The sequence below is a fragment of the Metopolophium dirhodum genome, chromosome 9 (genome assembly GCF_019925205.1).
Source record: "Metopolophium dirhodum isolate CAU chromosome 9, ASM1992520v1, whole genome shotgun sequence".
Classification (NCBI taxonomy): domain Eukaryota; kingdom Metazoa; phylum Arthropoda; class Insecta; order Hemiptera; family Aphididae; genus Metopolophium; species Metopolophium dirhodum.
In genome coordinates, this window is record NC_083568.1 from 8,435,333 (window position 1) to 8,452,656 (window position 17,324).

Sequence of the window (17,324 nt, forward strand, 5' to 3'; positions counted from 1 at the left end):
CCACTCATTTTTAATTGTATTCGTATGCACAACATCGCTATAGTGACATCCATATCTCCACAATTCATGATATCTTCCAGCAAATAATTATTACTAAGACAATTTTTAACACCATCATCTCTGATTTACTTAAAATAATATTTTTAGTCCAATATAACTAATATAAGTTGGAAGTGCAGCACCCCTGTTGTGTGACAATGCATCCTTATAATATACAGGGTGATTCATAAAGCGTAAAAAACTCATTACCTCAATAAGTGTTAATGTTTTTGAAAATATTTTTTTACATAGTTTCAAGTTGTTAAAAAACTGTTTTTATTAAAAAATTATATTTTTAAATATTTTTTATCTATATAATTTTTTAAGTTTTTACTTTTTTGAATGACAGCATAGAGTTTTAAATTCATATTCCAAAGCAGAATATTTTTCTAAGTATTTTGATTCATAAAAATCTAATTTAGGGCGAGTAGTCTATGAGGTATAATCATTTAAAGTTTAGATGGGCGGAGTGGAGTGGTATGGGGTTACCCCGCAAATGTGTGTCCACTGCTCCGCTTGTCTAAACCTTAAATACTTATAAGTTATAACTTATAAACTACTCGTCCTAAATTCGATATTTATGTATTAAAATACTTAGAAAAATATTCTGCTTTGGAAAATGAAATTAAAACTCTATGCTGTCATTCAAAAAAGTAAAAACTTAAAAAATTATATAGATAAAAAATATTTAAAAATATAATTGTTTAGTAAAAATCTTGTTTTTTTAACAACTTGAAACTATGTAAAAAAATATTTCAAAAACATTAATACTTTTTGAGATAATGAGTGTTTTACGCTTAATAAATCACTCTGTATATAAATATAATACTTATTGGTTAAATGGTTAGCTTAGTTATAAAAATGTTATTGAGTTTGTATTAAATTTACTAAATAAAAATATTATACAGTATTAAAAAATTTACGTATATTTACATAAATTTACAAAAAAAAAAAATTACGGTAAAATTTGCATCTCTAACTATTATTAGGTATCTATAATCTATTAATATTGTATAATATTAGGCATTTAGGCATATCACATTTTTGCCTGTTTTCAATGTAATAACTAATAACTAACATGTAAGTACAACTAGTAAATTGTAGCATATTTATTTTATACCTACACTTATACACTTTATGCATCTCATTATTTATACATTTTGTATTTAGTTGAAGTAGTTGTATAATTTATAAAAACAATTTTTAGATGAATTTAACTGAGTGGAAAAATGATATACCCATTTGGTAATTTCCATTGTTTTGTAACTATTTCAGTTACCTAGGTAACACAAATTGACTCAGGATATAATATCACAACAGTCAGCTATAACTAATATTTTAAGTATATATTTCAATCAATAAAAATCATAAATATATAATTATAAGTTATAACAAAACCTAAATAACTGTTATGAAGTATAATACATTAAAAACTACATATCTGTTGAAATACATTATTTTATCGACATAGGTAATGTACTAATTAAACTAATTTATGTATCACTATATTTAATAAGTTATTAATAATAAGTAATAACTAATAAGTTGATTACAAAAAATTATAAAATAAATAACATTTATAACAATTTAAAATGATTTTTAATCAATCGTAATTTATTTGTAATACATTTTTTTTAAAACTATTTAACTATAATACTTGATTATAGTTATTTATTTTTCTTAATAATTACATTGATTATAAACAGCTACCTGTAGTATAAGTGTTCATAATAAATAATAATAATATATATAATTAGTTTAATTAAATATACTTAAATTATAGGTATAATAAAATAACAATATTGTGTGATATATATGAATTTATTTTGTTTTGGATAGTATTTATTCCCCTCAAATTAAGGATAAACTAAATATCTATTAAAATAATTAGACTATATCATAGTTGAACACATTGTTATTCTCAATGAAAATTATTTATAAAATTACAATATTTTACATAATTGTCTAACATAGACATTATATTTTAAACTAGGTAATAAATTACCTAATGGAAATACGGAAGACTAATTTTTGCTAAATAATTCGTCGATTGAATAATATTTATCTTTAATACAAAATTACAAATAAAAGTATTAATTTATAGTCACAATTATCTATTTGGCCATTTCCAGTTTCCTGTTGTTTGTTCATTTGGTTTAAGTAAATGTGGAATTTCCTTTAAACAACTTTTTGCCCACTCGGGTAGTAGATGTCTATCTTTTTGATCATAAACCATTACTACTCCTTGAGCTGTCACACATTTTACCTTACCCGTAGTCGTGTCAAGTTTTACTAGTGATCCATCACCATAATTTATACAAATTTCACCAGATTTAATTAAAAATGAACTTTTCAACTTACAATTTGTTGGTATGTCAGATTTCTCTTTAGCTATAGGCCTCCTTCCTAACGTCACTGGAAACACAGTAACCCCACTGTTAGCACTTGTATCAAGAGTACATAAAGTTTTTTCAACTAAGCAACAATGGTCATAGTATTTTTTGAATTGAATGTAAATTATTTTATCTGATTCATCTAAACATTCTGGTCGACTAAAAGATTTTGGTTTTCCATTCACAACTATTTTTATGTCTCCATTTCCAAGACTCGATACCATGGATCCATCATAAAAATGTGCTTCAAATGCTTTTCCATCTTCCATAAGAAGACATTTTGCCTCATCACTGTAAAAAACAACTTTGGCCGTCTTAGAAGCAATAAGCTTCACAAATTGAGCAGCATATGCATATTTTTTCCAATGATGTTGAGGAAGTGATTCATAACTATATACTTCATCAGCTCCCTTAACTGGTATAGGTGGAGGTTCTTCATGCAAAGTTACTCCTCTATCTTTATTGGGTCTATATATAACCATATGCTGACCATCAGAAGAAATACGTATTACTTCTACAACTCGCTCTTCTTTAGATTTTGATTTCATTTTAATAAACTCTACACAAACATCTCCATTATTTAAAATACTTAACACTTTATTTTTTGTTTTATGTCTATGTTTTTGTAAGCGTACTGTACTTAAGCAATCAGCCATTCTATTTGATGAACTTGTTTCGGGAAAGGTTTTAAATGACTGTAGAAATTTATCATCAAACACAGTAAACTGTCTATTTTCAGAATGCTGTGATGGAGCTATATGGTACATATTTTGAAAATTATTACTGTGGTTATGAAAACTTCTTATGACATTTGATGTGCAACATTCTTGTTTACTGGCTTCTGTATTTAATTGAAAATCTCTACAAGCTGATAATACATTTAAGTTAGACTTTCCATTGTGGTGATTAATTTCAATACTAGGATTATGAATTGAACGTACATAATGTAAGCCAGTTGAAGAACTACATTTTTCCTTATTAAATGAAATTGTATTGAAACCACTATCTTCAGTAAAATGTGATTGATGAAACCATATAGAAGGTCCATCACAAATAATTTTTTCTTGCATAAAATCATGATTTAATACACTCTGTAAATCTATACGATCTCTTGGGTTTTTTCTAAGCAAACAATTTATTAAATCTTTAGCTTTGTTTGATAAATAGTTTGGCAAAGAAAAATCACTCATCACAACTTTTGTAAGTGTGCTTTTGATAGCATCGGTGTCAAACGGTGGATGTCCCACTAACAAAGTATACATTAAACATCCCAATCCCCATAAATCTGTTTCTAGACCATGTGAGCTTCGAGTGGCAACTTCTGGTGAAATATAATTTGGAGTTCCACACATTGTCATATGTTTTTCATCCTTAGAATTTAATTGAGTCGCAAGACCAAAATCAGCAATTTTTACACGCATGTCTTTTGTTAATAACAAGTTTGTTAAAGTCATATCTCTGTGCACAATATTATGTTTATGCAAGTATAAAAGACCTTCAACTACTTGTCTTATAATATAACGAGCTTCAATTTCTGATAATTTGTTTCCATTACGTTTTAAATATTGAAGCAACTCACCATTATGACAAAGTTCTAATACTAAATAAACATGTCGGCAATCTTCAAAAAATGTATACAACTCTAAAATAGATGGATGCTTAAGTTGACTATGTATTTTTACTTCTTGGCGTACACGATCGATCATATTCTGCTTTTTCATTGACCAAATATCAATCTCCTTGATAGCCACTTGACGACCAGTTCGGCGGCATTGAGCATGATAAACACACGCAAATCCACCTTTACCCAAAAGTTGCAATTTTTCATAGCCATCAATGCTATCAGATAATGGTATTGTTTTGTAGGACAACATTGATACTTTCTAAAACAAAAAAAAAAATAAGTAATTTATAAGTTATAATTAATAACATTTTTAGAAATTAATTTTTTCTAACAATTCAAATTTATGTATCAAATTTAATAAACCTAGTAATATATGATAGAATTTATATGGTGGGCCTAAGTAAGTCTTTGATCGAGTGTTGGACCAAGATATTTAACAGTAGGAGAGCAAGGAATGGGCGTATCATATAGAGAAACATTAGGGCACGGAGCCTGTCTGAGGATGAAGGTAGTGTGAAAAGATTTACTTTGGTTAACTTTAAAACACCATTTGGTGAAGAAGTTTTCTATATGGACAAGATGATTTTGCAGATTTGTAGAGGCAGTGCGGGGATCATTGTTGATAAAAATTTTCGCTTTCTCATACTTAAATATATAGAAATAAAATTAAACCAAAAGCATTACATTGTTTTAGTGAAAACCATTATAATATATCATTGCATAACAATTTATAGATTAATTTTTTTAATTGGGTATTAAGTTAATAAACGGAATTTTAAATTATACTAACTAATTTTTAATTATAAACATAATTTTCATTTTGAAAAAATAATAAAAATGATTGAAGATTATAAAAATCATTTTCATCTAGTAATAGAAAATAAAACACATACAAATGATAATGTATTGACAATATTAAGAAACCTTCAAAATTATGTTTTTGAAAATTGAATAAATAGTGGACAATTTTTTTAAAAAAGAAAACTGATATTATTAAATTAATTTGGGAGTTTATATAGATAAACAACTATTGTATATTATGCAAACATTTGATCCTCATGGAAAAGACTTTTTCCGAAAAGTACAAAAACTGAAGTACAATTCACAGGTGTCTAGACAGTAGACTCCATAGGTGTTAGTTCAATAATTATGACATATTGACGCTCAATGTACTATCCCGAGGCAGAATTATCTGCAATGTTGCTAATGTATAAAGATAAAGAATGTTCAGAAATAATTAACCGGAAACAATTTGAAAATTAAATGAATTTTTATATAGTAAAAGATTATAATGTATATTATAAATTACATATATATTTTAATAGGTATCCACTTCAAGTTAATTTTAGAATAAATTATTTTATTTTTACCTAACTAGTACCTACCTAGTAATATTAATAAATATTATGGTCTAACTTTAAGTATTTTATCTAGTTAAGTATAAATAGTTAAATAATATCTAAAATAGGTACCTTTTTTCCTTTTAATTATTCAGAATTCCAGTTGAATAGGTATATAAATATATTTTGTAGCACTTTCATTTTTATTTGAAATTTAAAATGTCAATTAAAAAACTAATTACATTTTTTAATGGTTTGAATGGTGGTGTAACACCTAATATTAAAATAAGTAATAGCTAATAGGCCATTAACATTTAGGAATTTAGTATTAACATTCAAATTTTAAATTAAATCCAACTTAAAAATAATTTGTTTACATTATCGTAAATTCAAATGATAACGGAATTCAATATTATCACATACCAGATTAGATGAAAATATTTTTTTGAAAAATCATGGAAGAAATATTTTTAAATGCGAGATCACAGAATATTATTGTTATCTGTGGTGAGATCATAGACACAATAGTATATTATACATCTCGATGTAGACCTATTAACTAGTTTTTATTTTTTTCGAAATTCACCGTTACTTTAATGTTACTAAAAAAAAAAAATCGAAAATCCATTTCTTACTTAACCTAGAAAAGAAATTAAGGAATTAAAATACATTTTCAAAATTAAAGTCGGACTTTTGGTACCGGGTGAATTTTACTTCCGCTTATTGGTCTAAATCACAGATATCTATATAGTAGAGATTAGTATTGATTTCTATGGTCTAAATGCACGAAAAAACGACCCTCTTTCAACAGCCTTAACAGTACTTAATTTTTGTTTTGAAAAAACGCGCGAAGGTATCTAATATCTATCAGCGATCAACAACTAAATATGCAACAGTTACCCCCCTCGTATGCGCACATCAAGCACTAATGTCAGAGACTCGTCGCTTAATGTGCTTCAAATTGTTTACTAGCTATTATGACACGGTAATACCATAGTATGAATACTTTTAACAAGACTTTAGATGGCTTTAGACTTCAGCTGGAAAAAGTAAGTACAAGGGGTGTAAGATAGACAACCAAACGAACATCACCACTTTTCGAATCGACTCAAGAGTAAACAAACGTCAAAAAATCGATGTTTTGCTACCAGAGTGGCAAGAGTCCCATGAATTCTGGCATGAAGTATAATACGTCACCGACAGCCAATATTATCACGAGTGTTGTATTATTTCCAAGTTCTAGCTTATGAGCTGAAGCCCCTCCCCCCCATTGCCGTATTATTATTACTTTAAAAAAAAATATTTATCAAGTTTCAACCGTCAACTATAGTAAGCAAGACGTAAATTTCATATACGTCTTACCAAAATGAATTCATCTTTGAAAAAACATTGTGTTTGTATACCAATAATTTTGCTACTTGTATGAAAGACCTTGTATTAATTTTTCTAGCTTTAGCTATTATATACAAATATAATATTTTATAAGTTTTAAATTACAAATTAACTGTGGTTTTGACAAAATTTGAACTTTAAATGCTTCTAAAAAATAACCATGATGCCCTATGTATCGTTAATATTTTAGCTATAATAAAAACTGACGTATTACATTTTTAAGCTTTTTGACTGGATAAATAATTTTTTATTGACATTTATAGATAAAAAATCTTTAATTAATCAAATACAATCCAAGTGAGGACGGTATAACCAAGCTGGTTACCTAACAATTTTAACAAATTTTAATTTTTTTCTCCAATTATTTTAAACAAACATTGATCATTTTCAATTTGGACCTCCTGGCTCCTAAAAGTACCAACTAGATCCAATTTGCTTCCAAAAACATACATCGGACATCGAAGTTATCGAAGTTATCAGAGCATTAATTTATCTACCAGAGAAGTTGAGAAGTGTTTACAAACATTTTAAAATACCTAAAATAAACGTCTGAAATTATTAGACTGGACAAAATAAAAATAAAATTGTAACTAATTTTCAAACACCCCCCCCCCCCCCCCCTTGAAAAATCCTGCGTACGCCGCTGATTGGTATGTTTCTTTTTTGTGCATCCTTCTCATCGATTGAATAAGTAATTAATAACTAACTCGTCGGGTCTATTTTCCTCCAAAAACGAGATACCGTTAGCGTTTTCCTCTACTGACCGTTTTCCGCCAACACAAAAAGGTTGGATTCCATTTTCCTCCAAATATCAAAGTATTCAGCCAGTGTTGTTAGTTAATGTTAACCTACCGTAATTCGTAACACAAAGTCAGAGTAACAGTCGATAACACCGTAACGCCATATGATCGTGCACTTAAGTAAGCCGTATTCATTGAAAGTAGGTATACCTATGTCCTAAATAAGAAACAATGTTTTAATGCTATATTTTTTTCGCTGCCAAGCCCTCAATGCTCAAGGTATAGAATTATACATTACAAATTATTCGTTTGTATTGTTAAATATTTATTAAAGTGTGGTACTGTGGTCCAATTTCATGATATTGAAAAATAAGTATAGAATTTTGGTATTCATAATATTTATATTTCAGCCTGTTTGTGTAGGCGTGTTTAATTATATCATCAAATATTATTATTACATTGAATTCCACTATCCCAGTCAAAGGTATTTAAAAGATTGATTTGTAACTATTGTAAATTTGAAATCGCTATTTTAATATGAATTCAGAAAAATAACTAAAAAATAATGAGCTACGAACGTGTAAAATGTAAACGAAATAAATCACCAACTGGCTGAGACATAAAACATTGTGAGGCTGTGCGTATTATTTTGAATATATCTATTATTCGGTTCTTCCATGATTTGTTATCGTATCTTTTTAAACAATAACCTATTTCAATTTGGCGGTATAAACACAGAATATAACAATAAACTTCTGTATCAGTCTGTGTTTGTATCATGAACTACGAGGTGTGAAGCTGAGTAAAGATGGATTGTAGGAAGTATTATAATCCTTATTAGTAGTTATCTGTGAATATTGTACAAGATTATTTTAAAAACCATCATGTCAATATTAACTTTCAGTAAAAACCGTTGTTATTAATTATGATAATTTTCGTAAAAAATGACAATAGCAATAAAATATACTCTGAAATATCAGTGATTATTCATTATAATATTGTCATGTTGTTGATAAATTGAAAATTCTTATATTTAAAATAATGTTTACAATTTGTGATCATGAACATCGATCATATCAATGTACTATAGTAATATGAGTAGTTATTTGTGGTAAGTAACAATATTATGATAAAAAAATAAAAAAAACGGGTAAAGGGTTTCAAAAAGTATTTCTCTAGAGTTCTTCATTAATTATGATAGTAAACAGGTTCTTAATTGTTCTTATATACTTAAAATATATATGTCATGTCTTGTTCATAATACCTATTGACTATTTGGATTATTATTTAAGAGGTAAAATAGGTTTTTAAAGTAAAATTTAACAAGTTTAAAAAAATATCTAAGCAATAATAATTAATAATTTTAAATAGGTAGTTGTTTGGTATCATAAATTTAAAAAAATTATAAAACGCATGTATATGCATATTTATGCATTAGTTTATACATTAGTTTTTTTCATGTAGATTAGATACCTTTTAAAAAAAAACTTAATATCATTAATTGTTGGAATAAAAAAGGTTTTATTACCCAGGCTCATTACGTATGATTTAGGGTATGTTTTTATCGTGTGTATTATGCTGAATCATGATTTTTACTGTTTTGAATTTTCCAATTTGAACATTTAACATTTTAGCACAGGCCTAAATATAATTATTTCTACAATTTTTTTTTCTTATATTGACATTAGTTCTATATTTATTAATTGTATCTAATTTATTTATTATTATTATTTCTAGCTTGAAACATAATGAATGAAATGGAAGAACGAAAATGGTTAAAAAAAAAAGAAAAAGCATTGTCGGATAATAATTTTGAAAATCTTTATTATGCTTGTAAAGAGTTGGCTGATATTTATGTCAACCAGGAAGATTATCAACAAGCATTAAGCCAGTATGAACAGTGTGAAGAAGCTGCTAATCGTTGTGGTGATGAAATACGTTTGGGTGTTGCAAATCGAATGATTGGTGAAATGTATTGTTATTTGAATGATTTTAAAAATGCTATTAAGCATCAGAAACTTCATCTTAAAATTTCTAATTCTAAAAATGATGTAGTCGAACAGCAAAGGGCATTAGCCACATTAGGTCGTACTTATTTTTTACTCTCTGAAACGTTAGACGACATGGATAACAAATCAGAAGTACTAAATACATCTGTTAAATATTATCTTAAAAGTCTAGAAGTATGTAATAAACTAGGTAAAGAAGTTGGTACAAAGACTTTATCTGAGATGAAAGCAAGACTGTATCTTAACTTGAGTCTTTGTGAAGAGTCATCTGATGAATTGAATAAATCAATGGACTACATAAATAAAGCAATGAAATTATGTTCTGACGCAGATTTAAACGAAGAACTGTGTAAGTGTTATTCCATAAAAAGTACTTTATATTCTAAGCAAGACAATTTTTCAAAAGCAATTGCTTGTGTGGATCAAGGTCTTCAAATTGCATCCAGACTTTCAAATAAAAAGTATATCGGAACAGAACTTTTATGCCTTAAAGCTGAACTTTTAATAGATATCAATGACTACCAGACTGCCAAACGTGCAATGATAAAAGCATACAAACTAAAAGTACCCATTAAAAATGAATTTGAAGAAGTAGTAAAAAAATTAAAAATTATTGTTGTTATGTGTCAAGTTGAAAATAGTTTACTATTGGCATCACAAATGGATTACGAACAACGAAGACAATTAAATGAAAAACTGGGAGATGCTTGCGTAGCACTGAAAAAATATTCTAAAGCAATTACTTATTATGAGAAGATGTTAGAAAATTCAGAACGTTGTGGTATGACTGATAAAAGTTTAATACCTTGTTATGTTTCATTAGCACAAACATACAAAGATAATAAGCAATACTACCAAGCGTTGGAATATTTTTATAAAGAATTGAATATTTACAGTGAAAATAGTATTGAAGCTTGTAAAACTTTATTAAACATTGCTGATCTTATGGAATCTCAGTATGACCCATTTGATAAAATTTGGTCAATATATGAAAGAGCTAAATGTATTGCACAAAAAAATAATGACGGACACTTACAGTTAGCAGCAGTATGTATTTTTAATACATGTTTCATTAAAGCTTAATAATTTTCTTTTGTTTAAACTTGTTTTTTTTATTGTATTAATAATTTGTTTCAGGTTAAAGGAATGAAGTGTTTAGCTGAGGATAGAAATCAACCAGAATTAATCAATGACTTGAGAAGTGAATTAAATAGTCTGTTAAAATTCGAAACTGATTCAGCGGAAGAAGAGTACGATGTTCCAGATATTTGGGATGAAATATCATTAAAAGACCTTTCAGATATCGACGAAGAAGAAGATGATAGAAAAAGAAAAAGGCAAAAACAAACTACAATACCTGAAAAAAAAAATGAAAAGGGAGAAACTCCTATCATTCCTGCTTGTGCCAAGGGTAACGTTAAATTAGTTTTAAGCTTATTAAAACAAGGTCATTCAGTAAATGCAGGTGATGCTTTAGGGTGGACTGCTTTACACGAAGCTAGTAATTATGGATATGTTGATATTGTTAATGTCCTTTTAGACCATGGTGCTGATATTAATAACCGCGGTGGACCTTGTTGTGAAGGTATTACACCTTTGCATGATGCTGCAGCATGTGGTCACCTAGAAGTTATAGATTGTCTTTTAGATAGAGGTGCAAATCCTTTGGTTAGAACAAATAAAGGAGAGACACCACTTGATTCGCTGATAGCTTGTCGTAACAGAGTGATTTTAGAGGAAAAAAAAGAGTTGGATTCAAATAAACTGGCTCATTTTTGGTCAATTGTTGAACGTCTTGGCGAATGCTTACGGAAAGCTGGCTACACTCCACCTGTACCTTTGACTGATGTAGAAGAAATATTAAAGAATGGACAATTACCCACAGATAACTATTTAGGAGTAATACCTGACAATCATAAGAGGTCAAGAAAGCCTTATGCTGATATCGAGGATTTTGATAGATTAGAGAGAAAAGAAAAAAATATTGATGTTGATGACGTATATACATCTGGTGCTGCAGAAGACTATAAACAAACCATTAGTCAGTTAAAAAATCACAGCAAAAGACGGCGAGAAAGTGAAATACACTATGAAATATCACAGCCGCCATTGGTTGAAAATTCGGCCGATGAATGGTTAGAAGAAGATATAATTATTAAGCCGAAAAAAAGATATTGTACTGAGACAACTAAGCACAATTATTCACCGATTAAAGAATTCAATTTTGAAGATAACGACAATTGGCTTAATGATGAAAAAATACCTGATATTTCTTCGGATGTTGAGTCAAACAAAGAAGTACAACATTTTCTCCCAGATTCTGATGAAGATTCTGATAGTATTATTGTTATTTCAGATCAACAAAAAACTTTAGTTAAAAATAATTATAAGCCTCTAATGCTATCCACAAGTAAAAAAAAACATCAAAGTAAATTAGAACATCAAGGGTTTATAAATATAAAAAATATTTCACCGGAAATTGATGAACCAGCTCCAATATTTCAATCTGTGAAAAGAGATGAAATTGCGAGAAACATTAATCGTACAATTAAGGTGCGCGTCAAGGATAGATTATTCCTTGTACCAATACCTGCAACTGAGGAAAATATTAATTTAAAATGGCTGTCCACTGAAGTTTCAAGGCGTTATCAAAAACTTGAAAGTGTGAATCCTATTTTAAATTTAACTACAGATGATGGAGCTTTATTAGACGAAAATGATCCTATTGATTTAGTATATGGGTTACAAGAAGTTTTGGGTAATATCATTGGTTGGAATACAGAGACTCTGATTGAAACTTATAAAAAATTATGTGTGGAATCAAATACTACCTTCGATGGATCAATATCTCAATTTTTAGATGTTCTACAGGCAACTGGAACTTTAGACATGTCAGATTATATGATGGTGCCTAATGTTTTAAACATAACGCTGAACGTAGCATGTCATTATCATCATTTACAACTATTATGCTTGTCGGGTGTGGCTCTTGAAGACAATGGAATGAAAATGTTATCAGAATACATGTCTAATCTACAGCAGTTAATCAAACTAGATGTAAGTTGCAATAATGTTAGTTCTATTGGTATAGGTTATTGGACAACATCAATAACTAATAATAAATGTCTAATTAATCTAGAATCTTTGAATATTAGTCATAATCCTATTACTAACGCAGGTCTAGCTCATCTCCGTGTAATTACTCAGCATTCTACTAGTCTACGATCTTTGTACCTTCGAGATATAGATATCAACCATGATTGTTATGATTATGCATCAGAGTTGTATTTAGATAATATTGAAGACCTAGACTTGAGTTTCAACATGTTAGGACGAACTGGAGTTTCCGGATTCTTCATACGACTTGACCCGATGCGTTTGAAATATTTAAATGTACGTAATACAGGTTCATCAATGGTGTTACGAGAATGCACGCTGTTTTTAGAACGTAGTCAAGCAGATTGCCTTCATTCAATAGATTTATCCAGTCTTGATCTTGAAGATGAAGACTTAGATTTGTTGTGTAATTGTTTGGAATCTGCTGGAAATTTACAGCATTTGTGGTTAGCTGACAATCCAAAAGTTACTCAAATGTGCATAGACAGAATCAAACATTTAAGTGTTAAATTTGTCCATATGGCTGGTTGTAAACCAGTTGATATTTCACAATTTGACACTATTGATCTAGAACAGATGTCTATATCTGGATATGGTGATTCAACTTTATTTAAAAATGCTCCTTACAATGTAAAAGTATCGCTGTGATTAAACATAATTTTTATTAATTATTTATAACTTATTTTTGTTAAAAATGTAATAGAAACTATACTATGTATTAGTTGTTATTTTTCTACTTTAAGTTATACTTTTTGTAACATAATTAACATGTTTAAAAAATATTAAACTTTAAATATATGTTTTGTATTTTAATTGCAATTAGTTTTATCATATTATTATAATTTAATTTAAAACAAGAACTTACTTTAATACATTTAGAAAAAATTGAGACGACAAAAATTAGTTTAGATTCTCGGCTATTTATGTGAACTAATTAAAATTGCCGCAATATTAATTATATTTAAAAGAAAGATTATTTATGTACTAATTGAAAATTAAAAACTAATTTTCTTGATGTTTGAGTTAAATTTTTTTATAAAAATTAAAATGTCGACAAAGGTAGGTTTTAATATAACTAGATTATGGTAGTTAGTAACTAATCTATGATGATGAATGTTTAAATATAATATGTTTTGTAGACATGTACAGTATATTAAACTCATTATACATTATATTCATAATTCATCCTTATAGTAATAGTTAACTTATATGCAATATTTTTCGATTTTAGACCCCTAAAATAAAAAATGTGTTATTCCAGAGGTTTAGATGTACAATTACACACTTTTAGTGTGAACAATATTGAAATAATACTAATTTGACTATTAACAATTACTCCTTTAAAGGTTTAATATTAGACTTTTGTAACCGATATACTGAGTGGCCGCTGCAGTCTGTAATGATTGCACGTTAATTACTTGACTCCTGTTAAACAATTTCACGTACAAATAGTATTGATGCATAAAATGGTTTTTTTCATATCTTGTAAGATTTCTTAATGGTAGTAGAATGTAGGTGTATAATACAATTCTTCACATTGTAAATTACCACAAACTTGATTTTTCATACTTCTTATTTCCAAGAAAAGTAGGTAGCATGCATTGATTTACCATTGGTTTATTATTATTTATTATCTACTAAAATAATTATAATTTAAGTTGTCATGTTAATGATTCTGATTGGCACCGATTATTGTCTAACACTGAATATTATTATTATTAAATAAATACTTTTTATGAAATCAACATAGAATACAATTGTACATTATATAATCATTTAGCCATCCATATTCTGCCATTGTGACATAAATAAAAAACCTACCTAAATAGTAAATATACCTGTCTATAGATATTTTAATTTTTTAATCTTCTATAGGTCTATATTCTTTAACTGGTAAATAGAATAATTATGTAATAAAGTTATAATATTACTATATATATATGCTATTTTATTTACAATTGCACAAACTATTATTACTAACATCAACAAAATAATTATTTATTAAATATTATTTCACAATAATATTAAATGACTGCTATTAAATTAACAACTGCTATAGGTAATTATATTTTGTTATATTTAAATGTGCCTACTGATTTAAACATGTTTGATATTTTTGTGATTGTGGCAACCACTATATTGATCAACTGTCAGGTGTAATTATATTATAATTACTTTTGGTCCATTGCCAAATAAAGCTTCATGCGGAGACCTTTTTATATTATTTTAGTTTCCAATGCTCGGAAGAGTTTTTTGAAACTGCACAAAATCTAAGTTAGCTGCATGTGTCTATTAAAACTTTTTTATTTTGCCGTTATAACTTATTATAGATATTATCTATTATCATTCATCGCTCGAGTACCCGGCACTCATATGAGATATTACTATGGGTAATCAATAATTTATAATTTATTTCATCAAAACCTCGGTATAATATGCTCTCAATATTTACAGATAATCATTCCATTTAACGTGACTAAGGAATTTTCTCCGTACTCGTAGTCCAGTCAAAATTTACTAATAGTTGAAATAACATCTGAACCATTTTAAATCATAACTCCGAATATCGTAGTTAATTTTTATAAACATTTCGTCATGATTATCTATACCTAGGTACCTATGTTATAGAACATCTGAACATAGGTATATTTAATATTATTTATACATATGTGCTATGTGATTCATGTATTTGATATCGATAGTTGAATAAAATATAATACTGTGTACGATTGTCTTAAAATTATTAAAAATAGTTGTCAGTTGTCACCTTATAAAATTGATTGTACCCCTCAAAGTGCCTAGATAATATTATGAAGATAAATGAAAACAGTAATAATGTAAATTATAATGACTACGCATATAAACTTATACAGTTATACGGTAGATAATGTGGTTGTATTCTTAGTATACTAGAAATACTAGTATTTAATATTTAGTATTAACTAATCTTTAAGATGTTTAGAACATAACGTTTACTTTTAAAAAGCCGTTAGGTTATAAAGATAATGTTATAGGTAGCTAAGTAAAGTACCTATATGTAAATAAATAAAAGAATATTAAAAATCAATACAATTATCTAATCACATTATTATCGTATAAGCAATAATATTGAGGACGTTATAAAACACGAAATCGTTTAATTATCCATTTCAATATGACGATGATCACGCGGCGTTATGGATAGGCAGGCTATATACGTGTACACCGTCATCTTGAGTTTGTTTTTCGGTATCACATCTCGTGGTTTTGTATCATATTAATTCCAAAAATAACTGTTCATATTATAGTATTTAATACTTAATAATTTAAAACCTACCGATTATTAAAACTGCTCGATCGCTCCACAATTTAATAGTGGCCCTTGAAAGTTGAAATCTAAATAAAAGCATCCCTTTTTTGGCTATTCACGCGTGCAGTTGCATAGGTACCATGCGAGCCCCGTGGCCTATATACTTACTTAAACCTTTATATTTTGTAGTATATGCGTATAATTGCATCACACCATTTCCGAAGTTCCAAACTATTATATGTTTAGTCGACATCTTGTTGAAACACGGCGGAGGTAGTATATATTTATAGGTAAATATAATATATTCATCAAATTTTTAATATTGATATGTAAAACATTTGTTGTAGATACTTAAATTTTATAACTGGACTTGGACTATTGAGCTCGTGTCAATTGTATAATTCAAATAACGCCAGAAAAATAAAGTGTGATTATTTATTACAATTTCTGAAAATACAGTTTTAAAAATCGGAATCAAATTATACGATCTACAGTGTACCTAAAGTCTTCATGTTTCAAATAAATATTATCGGAATCTGACTATTATACGAAGTGTGAGAGTTTTTCTCGCCAGACGACTTTATGTACCCGCTAAAGTCTAAAAACTTGTTGGATATTATACGGATATAAATGCCCGGGTTTCTGTGCGACGGTCCACCCGAAAGGTATTGCTCGTGAGTTCCTGGAACTTAAAATTAATTTTAAACATTGCGTAGTCATTGCTACAACATATGCGTTTAATAAATGCGCAGACACTGCAGAACGTAATAATTTACTAGGTTATTATTACCATTATTATTATTATTTTTTTAAATGCATTTCAATAGTACAAAATATAATGATATGAGACAATTAGTGTAATAAACAAGTTGTTCGACACGAACTAGTATTACCGTTTTTACTATAATGTGTAAATAGTTCATTTACTGAACTATTGTATTTACACATACAATATTAAATAATATAACACAATAATATGAATAATTTATTTTACGATAAAGTGAATTGCTAATACCTTTTGTTTTGATTTTGACGGCTGCAGCGGAGGATCTGTGTGTATATATTACTACCCCATACTGCTTCCATCGTTTATTGATACACAACATAAACAATACCAAACCAGTGCGGAGACGTGCGGCAGTCGTGAATAAGGTAATAGTCTCCCACTAAAATCCCGTACGAAAATGCAATACCTACTACAAATAGAATATACTCAAAGTTTATTTGCGAGTCAGGATGTCTTCCCGACTCGGATCGCGGAATTTGTTCTGGGAAGGAGGTGAGGGCTTGCATTTTGTCAGCAGCACAGGCCCTGATAATTCATATTTTTAATTTAAGTATTGTTAAAAAACTGGGGGCAAAGCCCGCTATACCTAATTTG

The 17,324-nt window shown here is 28.2% G+C and overlaps 2 protein-coding genes across 2 annotated transcripts; one reads left to right on the forward strand and one right to left on the reverse strand.

Moving 5' to 3' along the window:
* Positions 1-1,005: 1,005 nt before the first annotated feature.
* On the reverse strand, positions 1,006-5,764 carry LOC132953013 (serine/threonine-protein kinase PLK4). Its single transcript, XM_061025552.1, has 2 exons — positions 5,529-5,764; positions 1,006-4,315 (listed from the first exon to the last, which is right to left on the reverse strand). Exon 2 carries the CDS (start codon positions 4,304-4,306, stop codon positions 2,150-2,152), a length of 2,157 nt encoding a protein of 718 aa, XP_060881535.1. The 5' UTR covers positions 4,307-4,315; positions 5,529-5,764; the 3' UTR covers positions 1,006-2,149.
* Positions 5,765-8,304: 2,540 nt separating this feature from the next.
* Positions 8,305-14,461, forward strand: LOC132952430 (tonsoku-like protein). Its single transcript, XM_061024727.1, has 3 exons — positions 8,305-8,639; positions 9,266-10,584; positions 10,675-14,461. The coding sequence occupies exons 2-3, from the start codon at positions 9,277-9,279 to the stop codon at positions 13,300-13,302; spliced, it is 3,936 nt and encodes a 1,311-aa protein (XP_060880710.1). The 5' UTR covers positions 8,305-8,639; positions 9,266-9,276; the 3' UTR covers positions 13,303-14,461.
* The last annotated feature ends 2,863 nt before the right edge of the window (positions 14,462-17,324 follow it).

Bases quoted from the DNA above. Each gene is read 5' to 3' on its own strand.
- LOC132953013 (XM_061025552.1), bottom strand. From the start codon at position 4,306: ATGTTGTCCTACAAAACAATACCATTATCTGATAGCATTGATGGCTAT.
- LOC132952430 (XM_061024727.1), top strand. From the start codon at position 9,277: ATGAATGAAATGGAAGAACGAAAATGGTTAAAAAAAAAAGAAAAAGCA. The intron at 10,585-10,674 runs GTATGTATTTTT...AATTTGTTTCAG, and splicing joins GACACTTACAGTTAGCAGCA to GTTAAAGGAATGAAGTGTTT.